Raw genomic sequence first — 20,108 nt, 5'->3', positions numbered from 1 at the left:
GTGGTTATACTAATTATTATTTTATTGTGTTAATATTAAAATTATTTATATATATATATATAAACCCTGCTTTATTAAAAATATTCATATGTATATATATATATATATATATAAACCATGCTCCATTATAGGTGGATGTTCAAAACTCATTACTAAATTCGTTTTACACTCAAGTATTTTCGTAGCAAAGAGAAAAACAGTGGGATTTTCCAAAATGGGATGCAGCGGAAGACAATTTTATTTTAGGATTGTCATGAAAAAGGCATATTGACAATTCTATAGGCAGGCAACTTCAATACATTATATCTATCGAAAGTATACTAAGTACCAATGTAGACAGGCAACTTCAACCCATTATATCTATCGAGAGTACACTAAGTATTAATGCGGACTAACCAAATTAACTGCGGAAAAAAATAGAACCATCAGGATATGGCACTGGATTTGCACTACAAGATTCCCAATATTGTCGGATACAGTGCGGCTCCTCATTCCCCCGCCCACTGTCGGATACATCAAAACCTTGAAAACTTATTTGCTTCAGTCAGCTTCGAAGGCACCGCAAGACCACTAGCGCTGTGGCCCGTTGCTGATTGTTTTATTCAAATTTCTTCAAATATTTCCATGGCAGTTGACGGCAAACAAATAGGAACTACGATCCCTTCAGTGTCTTTCATGGAGGCCGGTGCTAAATATGTAAAGTGTGGCATTGCCGGATAAACAGGACACACATACGCTGCTTTTCCCCACCCGAAATCCGACTCTGCTACTGCTTGCGCAACTTTTGAAACGTCTGAAACGATGAAAGAAGCATCTGAGGGGCTAAGTGGACGCCCTTTCAACTCCGCCAAATCAATCATACATCGTAAATATTCTTCCCTCACTCGTCTATCGCCTTCCTTAATCAATTTCACTGCGTAAGACAGTGGGCGGCCAGTCAGATCCCGGGCTCTTGTGTGAGCGTAAGCGGAGGCAAGTGCATTGCCGTAGTAGCCGTTTGGAAGAGGCGGTCGGAATCGATTACGGGCGTTTAACGGAAACATTAATGTCAATTCTTGGTCCGCCGGGATTTTTAGAGCCTTTGTTCTCGACTGCCACAAACAGGCCGATATTACTTGGAATGTGGTACAAAACCTGACCCCTTGTACCTGTCTTTTCAAAGCCGCAATTTCTGTTGAACCAAAGTAGAACGATTTCAAGTTCATGATTTCCTCTGATGCAGCGGTCACCGGCACTATTCTTTCTTGATATCTATTTTCAAAATCATAGTAATCACGCAGTCCCGGATAATTTGCCGTGGGCTCGGCTCTGGGTCGAAGGATTTCTCTCTTCCAAACTGCAGGTACCGTGGGGCTTTCTGCCCCTCTCGCTATTTCGCCGAGAGAATTCAGAAATTGCGCGATTCCAACGGCCTCAGCAACGGAATGGCTAAAACGCAAGCCAAGTACGAAGCCTCCGCATCGTAGCCGCGTCACCTGTCAAAGAAACGCAGTTCATGCTTTCCAAAAACCACAAGATATTTGTGACGTAATTGAATCAATAACAACAACTAAGTAGACTAGGCATGTGATTTCACATCATCTACTATCATACAACGTTTTGGTAAAGAAACAACATGGTAATAGTACACATAAGGAGAGAATCAATTCGTTTTTTATAAATTAAATTGTTTATATTTTTTCAAATAACAATTTATATTTCTTCAAATAAAAAATAAAACCCTAACCCTAGTCTATTCTATTGAAAGTTAAAACCTTAGTCTATTCTATTATTCTATATAAAGAAGATGCACATTAAGAATAAACCAAACGTATTGGATCCTACATAGTCTTCAACACACTAGACTGTATAACGAAGATGCACATAAAAATAAACCAAGCAAGCCCACGAAATAGGTGGAATTATCATTAATAAATTGAAAACCACGATGACCAACCTGAAACAGAAGCAGAGGAGAGTCTGTGATGGTATTCGATCCTGGAACGTTACTTATAAACTCAAGAGCACGAGGAAAAGGTGGAGACAGATCTCCCAAGTCTTCCAAGGAAATATCTGCGTCGGCCTCTACAACAAGAACCCCTTCACCAGTGCAGTCCATTATAAGCTTGCCTCTATCATCTGCATTTATCAGTCTTCCGGCAAAAGGATAGTAATCAACCAGAAGCTTTCCCAAAGCCTCTCCAATAACTTGGACTGGATCATTCCTCCCATTACCACTCATGGAGGAATTGCAGGGTGGTGGATAAAACATAAGTATGTTGACATGAAACCTTAATCCCAATTGATCGTCAACATTGGTAAGGTAAAGACGTTGGGTGGGTGTGGGCCAGTTCGGGGAAACGAGAAGAGGTGGGCGCTTAATGACAGTAAACTGGCCGAGGGACTTCTTTGGAAATGGTGAAGGAGGAGGCAGGGGCGGCGTCTGAACTGTCCATCCCAATACAAGAGCTGCTGCCATGTAAGCTGAGGAACTAAGGGGATGGCCTGCACAACAATAAAGGATTATTGCGTGCTGAATAACTTCGTTTGATGGTCTGCGCAGGAGGCCAGATATATAGATGTTCGATCTGATATTGTGAATTAGATGTGAGGACAAGAAGTAAGATCCAACGAAGTATTCGGAAGGAAGACGTAAAAAGATGAGGACAAGAAAGAGGATATTGGAAGATGAAAAATTATTTTAGCTTTTAAAGACAGTAGATAGAACAGATGTTGGAAAATGAAAAATTATTTTAGTTTTTAAAGATACGAGATAGAAGAGATAGCTTATGGAACAGATGTATTTGGTCTTTTTCTGTAAAGGTCCAAAATAAATGCTCCAAACTTCTTCCTAAAATAACCCAAAAAAATAAAAAAATAATGTGAATTAGATGGGAGGAAAAGAAGGATATTGTGAATTAGATGTGAAGACAAGAAGTATGATACAACTAAATGTGTACGTGCTGATTGGAATCGAACTTACCGATAATATCTTACGGAGAATATTTGGCTGCTCTGGTTGTTGAAACGCATTCCCTGTATTAAATGCATTCATCTCAGGGCAGTCCTGCTTTAATTTTCAGGATCTCATGCATGTGATGGTGAGGGCACTGTATCAGTTCAATTACTTTCCATTTTACGGAAAATATAGTAATTACCAGTGGCGATTTGATCAGTTGACTTTAACATATATTTATATGTCAACAAACCTCCGAAGGAGACCACGTGGTAGGTATATAGGGAAGAGGGGTCTGATTTTTACATTTCTCTCAAAGTCGCAAAGATGCTATAACTACGGATCTGTAACGAATAGTTATTTTTTCCCAATTTCCTCAGAAAAATTTCCTATTCTATTTATAAGGACTTGTCAGTGAATATAATTTAATTATAAAAATTCCTTTTTTACCACCTATTAGGTATATAAGTAGTAAAGAGTTGATTATTTCATTTCTTTCAACATTGCTAAAGTTAACTAAATTTTTATTGAGTATATAAATGGGAAAGAGTTCGTTTTTTCATGTTTTCCAAACCAGAAAAGTTCCTTTTCATGCTTTCGAAGTTTTTAATTTCTTAAATATGATCAGTAAAGAGTTGATTTTTATCCTTTCTTCTTAATGGAAAAGATGCTAATGACATCGGAATCAAGCAGACAGGTTCCTCTGATGTATTGTCATGGTCTAAGCAGAATTCATCTCTTCCAGTATGTGTCAAGGACTTATATGAAGCCGCCTCATCAAATCTTCTGGCTCAGCCCTCTCCAATCTTCCCTTTTATTTTCTGGAAAGCAGCTTGCCCGCTCAAGGCAATTTTATTCTCCTGGCTGGTCTTTTTCAACCGGAACCTCACATGGGAGGTCCTCCGAAGGAAAGGATGGTCTGGACCTAGCAGATGTGTAATGTGTGGACAAGCGTCTGAATCCAATCTCCACATGTTTTTCCAGTGCCCTGCATCAGCTCTTATCTGGCATGAGCTCTCTTCATCTCATGGTTTTTCTCTTCAGGTATTCTCTTCTGTTCATGAGGCTTTTAAGTGGTGGAGTACCCAACGCCCTGAATGGCGTTCCTTATTTATCGCCACATGTTGGTGCCTTTGGAAGTGGAGGAATGCCTGTATTTTTCAGGACTCCATGACTCCTATCTCCTCCACATTGGTGCACATTACAGCTATTCTCCAGCCTGCTCAATGATGGCTCTGATCTATGCTGATCCTTTCCTTTCTTGGAAGACAACCTGTTCTTGTTTTTGATTTACGGGGTCTATGCATATGATATTGTTCTGCATATCTTCGACTATGTCAGGCTCCTGCTATCTCCTGCATTTAAAGTCCTAATGCTGTCATGCAATCACTCATTATATCTTCTTAATATAATACTATTCTGATTTTCTTTATGAAAAAAAGGTAAGGAAAAGCTTATTTTAATAATTTCGTAAAAAAATATTGGTCCATCTCTTAGGGCAATTAGCTCTACACAATTTGCAAATACCTCATTATAATTTTTAAAATCTTTGTATTTACTTGGTTGATATATAGGTGAAAGTAAGTTGTTTTTTTGCCCTTTAGTTTTCTTTATGACTGTGATTTATGATGTGAGGATGACTGCATTTTTATGACTTTTTAAAATTTAAAATTTTAATTAGTATACATTTAAGTTAATTTGGAGATTTATGAAGCGTTGGGAAGATTAAATTTTTTAGTATATAATTTTTTAGGTGTAAAATTTTAAAAATTGTTTAATTATTATTATTTTTTGAATAAAATAGAATATATTACTGCATGAAAATTGTATTTACAAAAGGTTGGATTGTGCGAGAAAAATTCTCCAACACAAGAGCCAACAACACATGCCTTCTTGGCTTTTGATGGAACGATTTTACATTGAAGCTTATACAAAAAAGAATTCTATGTTTTTTGAGAAAATTACAAGGAGTCGTCCTGATATTATCTCCCATGTGTTCGAAGGGAGGGGTGACAATGAAGATAATACAAATGTCCCAAAATTCTTTATTGCCTATACAGTGCCTACTGATAAGAGCTCTTCGACGACTAAGAGCCAGAGAAACTAACATTTCAAAAAAGGAGTCTGCTGCGGGCATTAAGGATTTCCTTCTGCTGGGTCGTCATCCAAGCTGATAAGCATCCCTTGAATGTTGCCTTCCTGCGCGACTGTGGGCATTGGATGACTGGAGGCATTGGATGACTGGAGGAAGCGCTAGTTGCCTCCTATTTAACGTTGGGGGAGCCTTCAACTGGCGAGCGGATCCCCATGGTAGCTCATTTCTTCAGCATGGTGTAATGCAAAGAATCTCCGGTGACAAAGTGACAATAGTGGATTGATTCCACATAGACGACAAACTTGTCCAAGGACGCATACCTAGACGGAAGCTAAGCTCCCACTCACGACCCATATAGCAAAAAATTCATATACAATTTTGACCAGCCCTTGGGTACGAATCAAGGAACTGAGAGTAGTAGTAGGATGAGACTCATGATATATCCGTCATCATCCTGGAAATTAGGTTCCCACAAGCCGGTCCCTAGTCTCATGTGTAGTAAGGATCTACGTTTCATGTTGTTCGAGGGGTGATGGGAGGTGAGGAGGGGCGGTGCGCTGTCTCTCCGGTGAGGTTCCCATCAGGGTATGGCAAAGGGATGAGAGGTCTGAGCTAGGGGGTGGTACTCCCTGGCTTTAAGAAGGAATGTGCTGTGCTGAAGTCTAAAAAAATTTAAGCCAAGGATGGAAGGCTTGTTAAGGGTGTGAGAGTCAATAAATTGAGGAAACCTTGAAATTATAATTAGGATGGTGACAGAGTCTGGAGATCAAATTTTAATGTCATCAGTTGGTGGAAGGAAAATATTTGAGTCAGAGTGGTACTGTAAGAGTTGGATGTGCTGAATCCTTCATCTTATAGAAGATAAAGGTTGGAGTTCTGGTCTGGAGTTGATTGTCTGGTCAGGAGTAGTTTGTTTGGTCAGGAGTAGTTTGTTTGGTCAAGAGTTTTTGTTCAATTTCGCCGGGGTGTTGGCGGTTAAGGGGTTGTTGGCGGGGTTCGTCCCTTCAAGCGAGCATGTGAAGCTGATTTGGGAGGCGCATTACAGTCAGGTGGCAGGGCACTTTGGTGTGTGGAGAAGACAGTAGCAGTGCTGCAAAAAAAGTCTTTCTATTAGCCAAAACTCCGATAGGACGTTAGCAGGTACATCAAGTCATGCACCGCCTGTGCAGTTGCTAAACCTGCCATCAAGAAGAAGGGATTGTACACTCCTCTACCTACCCTAGAAAAGCCTTGGGAGTCCATCTCCATGGATTATATGCCAGGTCTTCCGTCAACCAAGAATGGTAATGATTATTTGTGGTTGTTCACCAATTCTGTAAGATGGCCATTCTAGTACCTTGGAAGAAGAGAGTATCACAGCAGAAGCCATTGCTAAGCTCTTCTTCAAGCATGTTTGGGTTCATTTTGGGTTGCCATGGACCATTATTTCAGATAAGGAGAGCGAGCCTGTGGTCTTTGATGGACACCAAGCTGACCAAATTGACCGCCTTCCACCCCTAAACCGACGGGCAAACAGAGGTAGTCAACAGGATGATCTGGCATATCTTGCACATGTACAACTTCAAGCATCCATGCACATGGGATGAGAGCCTTCTGTATGTTCAACATAGCTACAACTAAGCCCTCCACAGATCCATTGGACACAACCCGTTTCAGGTGTGCTTGGGGTTCCAGCCATTTGCCCTATTGATGTAGCTTTGCCTATTGCACCTACACAGGAAGAGTCCTCCCATGCTCAAACAGAGGCTTCCCTCGCACATTTTTCTTCGTTTCGTTATGTATCCATCCGTTCATTTGTTGGCCCACTCGTAAGGGCATGAGGTCAAGCTATGAATGAGGGAGGCATGGAGGTGCACGTTACGAGAGGAAGAAATCCAGCCATCAGATAAGCAAGTGTTCAAGAACAAAGGAGTCATAAAAAGAAAGCCAGGCCAGCCCTCTATAGCAATGAGCTTGTCAATTTTCTCTTCCACCGCCTTGGATATTTCAGTCTGCTCCTGCATTGCTAGACCAAGGAGAGTTTTCATCTGCCATGAGAGGTCGATTGCATGAGCATACAGGTTCTCCCTAGCCTTGGTGAGACTTGGGTCAAGGATCCATGCAAATTCCTCCGCCACTTCTTCCGAGGACACCCCTCGTCTAAGGACCCTCGCCTAAGCTTCTAGGTTTGTAATTCGTTCTTGCATCTCACGATTAACAACTATGGAATATTAGATATCATTTTGGGATTCAACTGCATTAAGTAAGTCATTCACGTATGACCATTTCCATGAGAGGTAGTCGTAACTAACTAATTTCTCATGATTTTTAAATAGTTCACTTAGCACTCATTACATCGGGTGATGCTCACAGGGGTGAAGAGTGTTAAGTGAAATATTCACAAATCATGAGAAATTAGTCAGTTACGACTACCTCTCATGGAAATGGTCATACGCGAATGACTTACTTAACGCAGTTGAATCCCAAAATGATATCTAATATATTGCATTTCGTAAACTACCTAATACCTCAATTCAAAAAGAGTGAAGGGATCTATTCTTGAATGGTTCATGAGGCACAATACTTGCTAAGGTTTTGCAAATGGGGTAGCAAGCTAGGTGGGCTTAATTGTGGGGGAAACTCCACAGTTAAGCGCGCTTGAGCCAGAGGCGATCTAGGATGGGCGACCTTCTGAGAAGTCCTGATTTCTGGGTGCCACGGCAGATTCAGTCAATGAACCTCTGACATATCACATGCATTCATGGCATACTAAAAAAGACCCCTAATTTGACTACATATTGGAAAATACATCTAAAAATCACAATATTTAACCCCCTATCAATATGAACCCAATACATCTATCCAATTTTAAAAATCCCTACTTTCACTATATATTGTATGTATCCATTTTTTAATTAACATTTTTTATACCCCTTTATATTTTTTCATTAACTTTGAGCTTCATTTTTTATACCTACCAATATAAAACCCTTTACCCCCTATTATATGCTAAATATATTATGCCATTTTTTCCTCAATATATATCCTCCAATATGGATGCACGTGGTATGGTATTGCTCCCCCAGTGAAGCCCCCGTGCCGGGTGTAAGCCTCGGAAGTGATGATTGACACTATGTGATTTATTCACTAGTTTCAATCCCACTTCTTCACCCCTGTGAGCATCACCCGATGCAATGAGTGCTAAGTGAATTATTCAAAAATCATGAGAAATTAGTCAATTACAACTACCTCTCATGGAAATGGTCATACATGAATGAGTTACTTAATGTATTTGAATCCCAAAATGATATCGAATATATTGCACTGCGTAAACCCCCTAATACTTAAACTATGGAATAATTCAAGGCAACTCTTCTACCAGAAGACTCGGCTCTCGTGATGAGCAAAGAACCCAGGTTGTTCAAACGGGAGGTTTCATGGCCGTGGCCGTGACCATGACTGGGAGCCAGACTTGAACCGTGCTTAAGCACCATGAAAGGGGGAGGGGAGGTCAACAGGCTGACAACGAAAGGGAGCTAGGAGAAACAAGGCGTAATATCAAGCAAGGTGTTGGAGAGGAGCAGGTGTGAGGAGGTATACATAGGAGCCAGAGAGCATCGAGGGGTGGGGCGATCAGAGGTGTGGAATGAATGCGATCATGGAAAGTACCAGAGGTAGGTGAGGGAGGATGTACCAAAAGAGGCTGATAGGAAGGAAAGCTTATGATAACTCCTTTGGCATGACTGTCATTGGGATTGTGGCACGAGGCGAATTTCCCTTAGTACTGCCTCTCGTTGAGCAACTATTATCATAATTGTTGAGATTGGAGATCTCAAAGTAGTTAGTGCCTGTTATTCTAATTGGCCTTTTCATTGATGGTCTCACATTGCTGACGAAGCCTGCCATGCTCCAGGTCAATCCATGCCAGCGAACGTAGACGATAGTTGCCCTCCGTAATTTCACTTGCTGCCTATCAGCCAGGCCATTCCCATTGCACATGAAAACTTGGAAATGAAGCCCACTTACCCTCTCTATGTGGCATTTTATTCTTTCGAGGATTCTGTTTAGGTGCCAGTTGTCTGACACACTGGCATCTTCCATGCTTTGTTGTAATTTATGGTTGACCTAAGTTGCTAGCATCGAGTCCCCTTCGATGATAAGGGGCCCAAAGCTGTGGAGTTTGGAAATGGATAGCCCATGTTTCAGAGCCTATAATTATGTTGCGTCGTTGGTAGTGTTGCCAAGATTGGCTGCATAGATCCATAAGATTTACCCATGCGAGTTCTGAAAGACACCCATGAAGCCTACTTTTCCCCGGTTACCTTTCGCTACCCCATCTAGTTTAGTTTTAGAGTGCCTATCCCCAGGGGGAGACTAGTGGTCTACATTTCCCCATTTTCCTGAAATTCTTGAGGCCTTGGAGTATTAGGTGAGATGCAGATCTAGGAGGGTAAGAATATGCAGTTTGGAATTGTTGGGAGGGTCGTTGGCGCATTGAAGAGTGGAAGAAGCCACCGTTTCTCAGATAGTTTTCTTGACTATGGATAGAAAAAAATCTTCCTAATTATGGATTCCTCTGAAGATTATTTCATTCCTCTCCTTCCACAGAGCCCAACAAATGATACTTGGTATAAGGTTCCAGGCTCTATTCACCAGAGGATTAGGGGAAAGGGAGGATCTCCAATTTTCAATGGTATTGAGGATGGAAGAGATATCCCTATCTGAAACCTTGAAAACTAAATAGAACCAATTCCACAACTTGTTCACGAAGGGGCACTTGTTCAACAAATGGTTAGATGTTTCTTCCTTTTGCTCATAAAGATTGCATCTGAAGGGTCTAATGAACCCTTTCTTCCTTAATTTGTCTTAGTTTAGAAATTTTTTGTGCATGATAAACCATAGAAAAGGGTGATTTTAGGCCAGTATTTCCTTTCCCAAAATGTCTGCATTTTCACTCTATCTGATGTTGGTCATGGAGCACAATGTAGCTGTATGCTTCCTTTAAGTTGAAGTGCCCGATCGGGTTCTTCCCCCATATGAGATTGTCCTCAATGGCTTCAACTTGAATTTGTCTTTTTTGGAGTTCGCGCGAGATCTCTTGCCACTCCAGAGGGTTAGGTGGGGGTTCCCAATCTTTTTCTTCTAACCATTTCCTCCAATTATCACTATTATTGCTTGGTTTCTAGTATTGGTTGACCCTGTTCTTGCCCTTGTTTTGCATACCTATCTAGATCTATCTGAATCGATCATTGACAAGATCCAACCTTTGTTGCCAGGCATCTTCCCAAACGAGTGCTTTGTCCCCATTTCCCACCTCCCAAAAACTATGATTTTGTATAACTGCTCTATTGTCCCAAGCCAAGTTCCATATGGCAAAGCCCTTAATGGTCCCATTGAGCCTAATGAGATGTTCATGCAAGTGGGGAGGAACATATTTCGCTTTCCAGATGATGCATCAGGGGGATCTTGGGTTTGCAATCCATCACCACAAAATTTTGGCTCCCATGTTTTTCCCTAACAGCTCTGGGTCTCTCAGACTGAGACCACTTGCGACTGCCTGCTTTTTTGGGTTTACACAATTTGTCCCAAGACACCAACACCCACTTCTACTTCTTTTCTGAGCCTCTTGACAAGAAATTTATCTGGAGGTTTCTGAGAGTGTTGGAGATGGATTTGGGGGCCACAAGGGTAGGGTACAAATATTGGGGTATGACCTATAAGATAGACTTGACTAGAACCAAACGAACTGCCAAATATAGAGATCTGAACGTCCAGTTAGCAAGCCTTTTTTCTATTTTGGTGATAAGATCTTCCCAAGTTGAACGAGCTAAGGGCTTGTTAGTAAGAGGGGCGCCAAGGTATTTTGAAGGGGGGTTGCATCTATGAAATTCCATTATTCTGGCAATGTTCCTTTGGACGACCAGAGAGGTGTTAAAGAAAAGCAATTTGGACTTTTCTTGGTTTATAAAGGTGCCAGAAGCAGCAGAGAAACCAGAGAGGATGGATTTGAGGGATAAGGCTTCTTTGATTGTGGGGAGGCCCATTAATAAGGTATCATCAATGAATTGTTGACGAGTGGAGATAGGAGCATAGGTATAAATCGTGAGGCCACATAGGGCATTGGTGGAAGAGGCAGTTGTGATGGATCTGATAAGGCCATGTGTCATTGTGACAAAAAGGAAGGGAGAAATAGGATCCCCCTGAAGGATGCCTCTAGATGGGCTGAACAGTTGAGATGGGGGGTCATTCGGGATAATTGAGAAGAAATCCCTTGATACCATAGCCATAATCCATTTAATGAAATCCTTGTGAAAACCAAAAGCTGCAAGGACATCTTTCATGTATTACCAACTGATTTTATTGAAAGCTTTAGACATGTCCAATTGTATCATCATTCCAGTCCTCCTCTGAACTTTAAGAGAATGGATTAGTTCATGGGAAAGGATGATGCTATCGAAGATTTGCCTCCCTTCCACATAACTAGTTTGGTGTTGGGAAATCAAAAGAGGCAGGATGGTTTTTATTTTGTTGGCCAAGACTTTTGAGATGATCTTCTATATGATGTTGTAGAGGGTTGTAGGACGAAACTTGTTTGGGGAGTCAGTGCCTTCATCCTTGGGAATTATGCTTAGGAAGGTGGCATGAAGAGATTTTAAAACAAACTTTTGAATTCTTGACTCCTCCACCAAGGCATGAACCTCATTTTTTAGCATAGGCTAGTAGGCTTTGTAGAAGTCTATGGTAAACCCATCCGAACCTGGCACTTTATCATTGGACATAGTAATAACAACTTCCTCCACCTCTTGCATTGAAACTTTCCTCAATAGCATTTGTTGTGATCCTCGGTGATGATAGCCGAGATGTTGTTGGTTATATATTGAATGGCCCTTGCTTGATCAGTCCTTGGCTCTAATAGGAGAGTGTTGAAGTACTGATTTAGTTCATCTACCATTTCCTCATGAGAGTGGATAAGGTTTCCCTCTATATTTTTTAGGGACAATACCCTATTGTGTCTTTTGTGTTGTATCATCGAATGATGAAAGAAAGTTGAATTCCTTTCCCCACACTTTAGCTAGTTAATACAGGATTTTTGATGCCAAAGTTTCTCTTCTTGAGAGACCCTTTCCTTCCAACTTATTTGAAAATTGAGCTCTTCCTGTTTCCTTTGTTTAGTGATGCCCTCATTAATGATTTTTTGCTGGAGGATTGACATTTTAAGTTCCAGATTCCTTTTGTCAATGATGATGTTGCCAAAAGTTTCCTTGTTCCATAATTTGATCTCATTTTTGGTGGATTTCAGTTTCTGCTAGAATTTATACATCTTATTTCCAATTTGGGGCATTGGTTTACTCCAGCATTCTTTCATTTTTTCCACAAAATTCAGGTGCTCCAACCAAAAGGATTTGAATTTGAAGGGTCTATTCTTCAGGCCAGGGGAAATGTGAACCTTCAAGGACATCGGCCAATGGTCGGATCCTAATTGAGGGAGAATTCTTACCTCTGTTTCCCGTGAGGTAACATAGATCTCTTCCGAAAGAAGGAATCAGTCAAGCCTAGAAGAAATTTGTCTTTATCCCCCTCGTCTGTCATTCCAAGTGAAAATTCCATAGTTCGTAGGGATGTCAATTAGACTAAGGCCTTCGATCGTGGACTAAAAGGCCTCAGAGTCCTTATCAAGTTTTCTTATGCCTCCCTTCTTTTCCGCGACTTTTATCTCCATGTTGAAGTCACCTGCAACAATTTTGAAAGGCAGGTGGATGGAATCAAGGAGTTTAGATATGATCAGCAACATCTTGATTCATTCCACTACTCTGTGTGGAGCATAGATATTGGTGACACAGATGCTATTGTTGGTACCAATGATTTTCAAAACAGTGGTGATAGAGTGTTTTGTGGCATTAGAGGAGGTAAGATCATACTAAGAGATTTTCCACATGGTCATGGTTCCCCTTATTGATCTAGTGGCTGAATTTGTGGTGTAACTATATTACTTGAAACAATTTTCTTGAAGGAGAGTGAGGTGAGCCATGTCAAGTTTGGTTTCTTGAATTAAAAGGATATCTAGTTTATCAACTACGAGTCTATTTTTCAATACTCTTTTCTTTCTGGGACCATTGAGTCCTCTAATATTCCAAGAGATTCAATTCATTGGTAAATATTGGGAGTTAGTGCTAGGGCCTTTACCTTTCCTTCCTTAATGAGTCTGGCGCCAAGTTCTTGAAGAAGCTGACTAATTGTTTTCCTTCCTATTTTTCATCTTGGGCCTTTTGGGCTATATTTTCTTGCTGCCATGTTTGCGAAAATGGCATTAGCTATGTTGTTTTCAGGTGGTGTTTGACTTGAGCTCTACTTTATTTCCTCTTGAAGGAGGTAGGCTCCTTCGATTTTTTGGATTTGGTCTTTTGGAATTATATCCAGACCATTTTTCTTCCATTCCTCTGCTACCGATAAGAGGTATACTCCTTCCAATGCCTCTTCTATTGTGTCTTCCTCTAGGGTAGAGTCTACCAGTACTTGTTCCATTTATATGTCTTCCTGTAAATTATCAACTTCCTTGTTGTTGTGATCTAAGTAATGATCCTCTTACCTTTAGTTTGTTGCGTTTTGTTTATCCTCTTTGGCCTCCTTGTCATTTGAGCTATTTGAGAGTGGTTGTTCTTGCAAATTATTCAAAGCTTCAAAATTGTTTAGGGTAGCTACCTGGTGTTGTTCTTTTTTTGTGTTGTTTTTATTCATCGTGTTTACTCTGGTGAAACCCTATTCATCCTTTTTCTTGCTAACTTTCTCACTTCTTTGAGGCATTTCATTTTGCGGACAACCCCTAAAGAGGTGTCCATCCTCATGGCATTTTCTACACCGAAATGGGATGTGTTCATAGTCAATGCTCTGAAGCCAGACTTCATCCCTGAATATTAGTTTTATGGCTTTCAGAAGGGCTCTAGAGACATCAATGTAAACACATATTCTAACATATGAAACATAATGTTCGCTTTGTTTTCCCTCATAAATTTTTATATATTCACCTAGTTGGTCTCCAATTCCTCTAAGGATAGAAGGGGCCCAATAATTAGTCGGCAGGGAGTAGAGGCAAACCCAAACCCGGACCCTAGTGAAGTCCTCTTTCTCAGGAGTGAAGTTTTCTTTCCAGAATCTCATGTATAGTCCTGCAAATTTGAAGAAGTATGGTTCTCTCTCAAATATCATGTCTCTCTCTTCTAAGAGATCGAAAATGATTATAAAGAACCCCTTTGAACCTAGCTGCAGTCTTATTTCTCCCTTTGGTTTTCATTTGGCTTGAATCCACCAATTTAGTGCTTTCTCTGTGGGCCAGATGCCCATGAATTTGCATATTACTGCATGTTCTTGAATATCATCTTTATAAATAGCTACCCCGGGTCTTATATTTCCAACTCCGGGATTTTTTTGGCTTTTGGGTTACAGTTGCTTCTTGGTTTTGTTCTTGCCTTTTGCAGTTGCTCCTCTGTGGTTTCTGCCTCCCTAGTTGCTGAAGTATTTGCAGAGGTAGTGCATGTGGTAGTTTGAGCCTCTACAATTTTCCATTTCTCCTTCCATTTAGCCCTTGCTTCAGGGCTCGTTTTGGAGAAGTGAAAGTTTGTGCATAAATATAGCTTGGTGAAAAAAATACACTTGCTCTTGCGGTTGATTGGTGACCATGTCGCGAAAGGAGGAGGCCTATGGGCCATCATCCGGTTCCTCCATGGAAGAAGGAGAGGCGAGGGAAAGCCCATGTGGCAAACACTACGACTCTCTGAGGGCAGCCACTAGGAGAGCACAGGGATACCAGACCTAGAGCTTCATAGATTCAGAGCTGCTGCCAACGATCATCTTTTAAAAATTAATTTTAAGTTCACATAAATTTATGGTGATTTTTTATGTGTTGACAGTGTTTGACCCACCAAAATTTAGGGGATCTCCCCGGCATGGAGTCCCAATCATATCTTGCACCATTTGGTGTAGGAGTCTCATTCAGTATAAAGGCCCGATTGCAGAAATACTTAAAGATTTTCCTTGGCTCTAACTGTTAGCACAAGATAGGGATGCAATGGTGTCCTCGAAAAGAAAGGGAGATGTGCCTGGTGACTGTGGAGTTGCAACTGTGTCAAGCTTCTTCTACTTCAAAAGGGCGGGCAGAAAAGTGAGCCTCTAAGTGAGAGGTAATAGTACCACCCAGGAAGAGACACACATGAACCAAAAGGATCCATCTAACATCCAGTGGAATGGTCCATAGTGGATGCGACGGTCATTACAACCAATGAATAGGGAAAGATCTATCTAATATCCCACGGAATAGTCCACAAGGATGGGACAACAATAAAAACCATTACAACACATTCTCAATAAGATAAACACTAAAATAACTGAAATAGTTCAACTATCTTAGTACATTCGAAAGAAAGCATGAAATACAAACATTCACATAATAGTCTTACAAACATTCATAGTCCATGCATGAATAACGTGTTGGCCTTAAAGACTCCTTTTATTAACCAAATGTTCCAAGACACGTGTTTACAATGTACATCGCTACCCCCAATAGTGGGACATTGGAGCCACTCCTTGCTCCTCAAAGAACTAGCTGATCTTTGTAATGCCTTGTAGGAGGAGCCAAGGTGAAAATTCCTTTCTTATAGAATGAGGGGGGGTATATATAACCAAGGGGTGATCCTTCTCCTTTTTGACTCTTTGACTACCCTCATGACTATTCAACTTCCTATGATTTTTCAACTTACATGACTCTCAATATTCATGTGTTTCCTTTGGACTTCCACTTTACAATACATTTGAATACAATATACATGGTTTGCAATAATGGTATGACATATGACCACTCATGACATGACATGACATGAAGCTGTTGACATGGACTGCTTGGTGATGTGGAAATTTCAAGTCATTTTTGTTGCTGAGTGCTGGATGTCTTCTTGGATATGCTTTCTCTTCACCTCTGCATGGCTCAGTGATGCAGAGTCTTCAATTTTTTTTAGTCTTGGATGGTAGTTGCAAATTGTTGTCCCTTTGCTTCAACTTGATTGATCCACTTGTTAGTTCAGCTACAAGAGAGTCTTTAGGCATGCTTCCCTCCTTCTTCTCCTTCATTATCATCTCGCCATGACTTGATAGTGTACTTGTTCATGCAAGTCACTCATGACGAGATGACATCAATCCAAAAATAAGATGATGCATTCTTATCCGTGAATTGAGCACGGGATAAGTCACATACTCGGGAGAGGAGCCTAGTGATTGCGCATTGCACAGTTCCAATAGATATGGGGAGAGCTTGGGATCTCAGACTGTACAATGTGCAACTTAGGGAGGCTTGAAGGATAGAAGTGCACAACTCTGGAAGTAATGTGGTCTGACTGAGTGAAAGGACATTGGGAGGATCATCTGCGTAGTTTTGGATACCAAGGTGTTGTAGTAGCTATAACCACCCTCCAAAATTTTAGCCTGCATCAATTTCGGAGCCTCATTTGGAGAGTTTCATTTGATGATTGCACACACTTGGGTTCACTCCATGAGCTCGTGTGAGTCTTTACATTCAACTTGCTTTTTTATTGCACTCAAGTCTTTGCATGTTTATGTCTAAGTCATGCTCATGACCATTTTCTAGTTATGCTCAAAGTCTTTGCTTCGTATGTGTTTGATGTGTTCGCCATGAAAGCATCTATCACACTCACACACGGAGTCACATTCACTATTGTGCAAGCATCGTCTCGATCATGAACGATAAATCACAAGTGTCACGCTTGTTGTTTGCACCGATGGTCAGTCATGTTTAACATATGTATCCGGATGGTTTGGTCATTTCGTCATCAAGTAGTGCGAGTGTGTGTTTGTATGATGACCTATGCATCTTTTGACTATTCACACACTTAGTAATTTTTGCTGAAGTTCTGACAACTAAACTCTTTAGTGACAGTTTGACCATCACCCTACTTTCGACTTAACTGGTTGTCAACGAGAACAGCGCAGGAGCACCAAGCTACTTCTTTCAAGTTGTGTTGCCTGCAAGCATTCTAATCAACACTCATGCTGGCCACCTAGATAGTCAACCGACTGTTCATCTTATAAATTGCACAGTGCTCATGAGCAGGCCTCTTGCTGCACATCAATCAACTCATCTCACAAATTGCACAGAGATGATCAGCAGGTTGGCTTCCCAGCCTTAATTTAGTTTTCCCAGCCAGCAGTTCCCAACACCAAACTGCCTCTTCCCTCTAGGACTTACACAGTTTCTACTACTAGTGACTGAGTAGACAACTGAAAGTTCCATCTAGGAATTGCGCAAGTCTGGCTACCAATTACCCTAGCAGGCAACTGGAAGTTCCCTTTGGAAATTGCATAAGTCTGGCTGCCAGTGACCCTAACAACCAACTAGCAGTTCCCTTTGGTAATTGTGCAATTCTGCCTACCAGTGACCCCAGAAGCCAACTGGTAGTTCCCTCTAGGAATTGCGCAGATCTAGCTGCTAGCCTCTCGTGCAATTCCCCAGAAAAATTGCGCAATCCCTGCCTGCTGACCCCTCATTCAGCCCGGCCCGTTCCTCTGGAAAATTGCGGAAATTTGGCTGTCTAGCCCCTGCTGACTGTTTGTTCCAGAAAATTCACAGACATGCCTACCTTTCCTTCCAAAAGCCTGGACTGTTCCTCCCAAAATTTGTGTAATTTTGCTTCCCAGATGAGCTAGACCTTCTAGTTAGTCACTGTCGACTCAGATCGCTTGTCTCCATCTCTCAATGAATCTTCCGTAGTTTCCATCAGCAGTTTTGCAAAGCCATCATCCCACATCATAGACTTGCTGTCTCTCTCATTCACTTGCATTCGAATGATCATGTGTCATGGTAGACTAGGAGGTTTTAGATTTGATGTCGTCTCGTCATGAGTGACAACAGGTATAGGTACACCAATAAACATGTCAAGGCGACGAATGGATGAATGCAATGAGCACATGTAGATAGACAGGTTCACCAATGGATGAACAAGTGAAGCATGTGAAGCAGCCGAATGCGAAAATCATGCACATTTGTGAACAAGTGAGTGTGTCAAGCCTTCCAACATGAAAGTAAGGAACAACATGCTCAAGCTTCATCAAGCGAACCAAGGACCATCGAAGAATCTACACACTTTTCCATGCAGAGGTGAAGCTATGGTACACCATGAAGACGTCCATCACTCAACAGCACTCTAGCTCAACATGCACTCCAGTAGTAGCACGAATGTACCAGCAATGTCATGTCAAGTCATGTTGAGTCAAGTCATGAGTCATGTTGCCCACATCTCTACTATGGGCTTGTTGTCAATCAATGTGATGTAACATGGAAGTCTAAGAGACCCACTTGTTGAACATAGAGTCATGTAAGTCAGAAAGTTGAAAAGTCATGGAAGTTGATTGATCATGAGGGTAGTTAAACAGCCACAAGGGTAAGCTTCACCCTTGGCTATAAATACCCCCCTCATTTGTACATGAAAGAACTTTTCACCTCAGCTCCTCCCACATAGCCAAGAGAGTTTATAATCTTTTCTTTGAGGAGTAAGTAGTGGCTCTAATGCCCCGCTGACGGGGTTAGTGATGTATGGTGTAACGATGTGTCTTGGAACTTTCACTTAATTCAGAAGCCTGTCAATAGGCTAGCACGTTTTCACACATGTATTGTATTTGTTGTAAGACTGATATTTAACACTTGTAATGCATGTTTCTTTAACCATGTGTTCTATATATGAACTGATTCATCTGTTGTAATGCATAATCTATTAATGGAAATGTGTTGTATATGCTATTAATGTTGTCCCGTCCATGTTGATTGCTCCATCAGACATTAAACAGACCTTTCACATGAACCTTGCTACAAAAATCGTTGCACTCATCTCGGAATGATCTGTGAGTGTTGTATATATTATCTTACCCTGTATGTTGTGGCTGCCGCATCCAAGTGGATTGCTCTGCTGGAAGCTGTGTATGTCCTTTGTGTTGTGTGTTCCTAGCCGAGCTGGGACTAATCCCTTTCAACCTAGAACTCACCTTCACCTTTTCCCCTCACAGTGAAAGGAGCATTGACACAAGTACACTTATACTCACCAGGCATGCGGACCTCACTTCTCGAAGACAAAGTGAACCACTCTCCTTTGATGACAAGCAAGAGTTGAGGCAAATCCTTAAGACAATGGCAACCGAGCCATCATACCGGATGGGACTCCCACACCAAATGGTGTGAGGTCTAGTTGGGACATTATACCAGGGTGATCCTGTGAATGTTGGCGTTTCCATCACCGTCAACATTTTTGGTCCTAGAGGGAGGGAAGCCAGTTGTATATGGCTGAAATTCCCCTCACACTCATTCAACAAACATCTGGTCAAGGAAGTAACTTGCACTCTCTCTCACCTACACGTGACTCAGAGGTTGGTTACTCCTCACCTCCTAGTGTTGAGCATGAGACTTCAGATCAACACCTTCGTTCCATTTGCCCCATCACTTGCCGGTTCGTGAAAGCAATCAGACTGATCCCAGAGAGGAAGCATCTTCCACGTGCAGTGAGGAAGCCAAAGGACACTCCTACAAGTGTTTTTGCATCATCAGTGAAAGAAGTAATCCTTGTCACACTTGAAGGTCTAGGAGAAGCTATAGAAGATGAAAATAAATATCCCATCCTTCAGCAAAGTGAACAAAGCACTCTTGTGGTCTCAGGACCAGACTTGCGTATAGGAGGCGAAGGGGAAGATAGTGGAGGAGGAGGAGATGGAGATGGACCAACAGCCTCAGAGTCGGACACATCAGACTCCAAAGGAGAGGAAGAGTATGAAGAGGACGAAGAGATGGATGACCCCAATCTTGAATGGATGACTCAGGGACCATTGGTTCTCCCGGCTGTTCTACACAAGATGCCGAAGCGAGCAGAGAGAATGAACATCAAGTTTAACCTTGATAGTATGATGAAGGTGGAAGTCCACTTAGACAACTTCTACCTACAGTTACAGACCCTTGAGGTATGTTATGACGATGTAGCATGTAGATTGTTTCCATGTACCTTGGACGGTCGGGTAGTTGGTATCATAGCCTTCTACCCAACTCTATACAGAACT

The 20,108-nt window shown here is 41.5% G+C and overlaps 1 protein-coding gene across 1 annotated transcript in view; it reads right to left on the bottom strand.

Annotated features, from left to right (window-relative positions):
• Positions 1-248: 248 nt before the first annotated feature.
• LOC149154021 (benzyl alcohol O-benzoyltransferase-like) overlaps positions 249-20,108 on the bottom strand; it is a 51,248-nt gene continuing 31,388 nt past the window's right edge. Inside the window, exons 2-4 of the mRNA XM_089445978.1 lie at positions 10,072-10,106; positions 1,937-2,204; positions 249-1,475 (exon numbers count right to left, since the gene is read on the bottom strand). Coding sequence (XP_089302104.1) covers positions 603-1,475; positions 1,937-2,204; positions 10,072-10,106 — 1,176 coding nt within the window. The 3' untranslated portion in view covers positions 249-602. The remainder of the gene's footprint in view (positions 1,476-1,936; positions 2,205-10,071; positions 10,107-20,108) is intronic.

The sequence above is a fragment of the Pinus tabuliformis genome, chromosome 9 (assembly GCF_031772625.1).
Source record: "Pinus tabuliformis cultivar Carrire ecotype Pingquan chromosome 9, CPIR1, whole genome shotgun sequence".
NCBI classification, from domain to species: domain Eukaryota; kingdom Viridiplantae; phylum Streptophyta; class Pinopsida; order Pinales; family Pinaceae; genus Pinus; species Pinus tabuliformis.
Note: the sequence above shows the minus strand (reverse complement) of the source record. Positions and strands in the feature narration are given on the sequence as shown.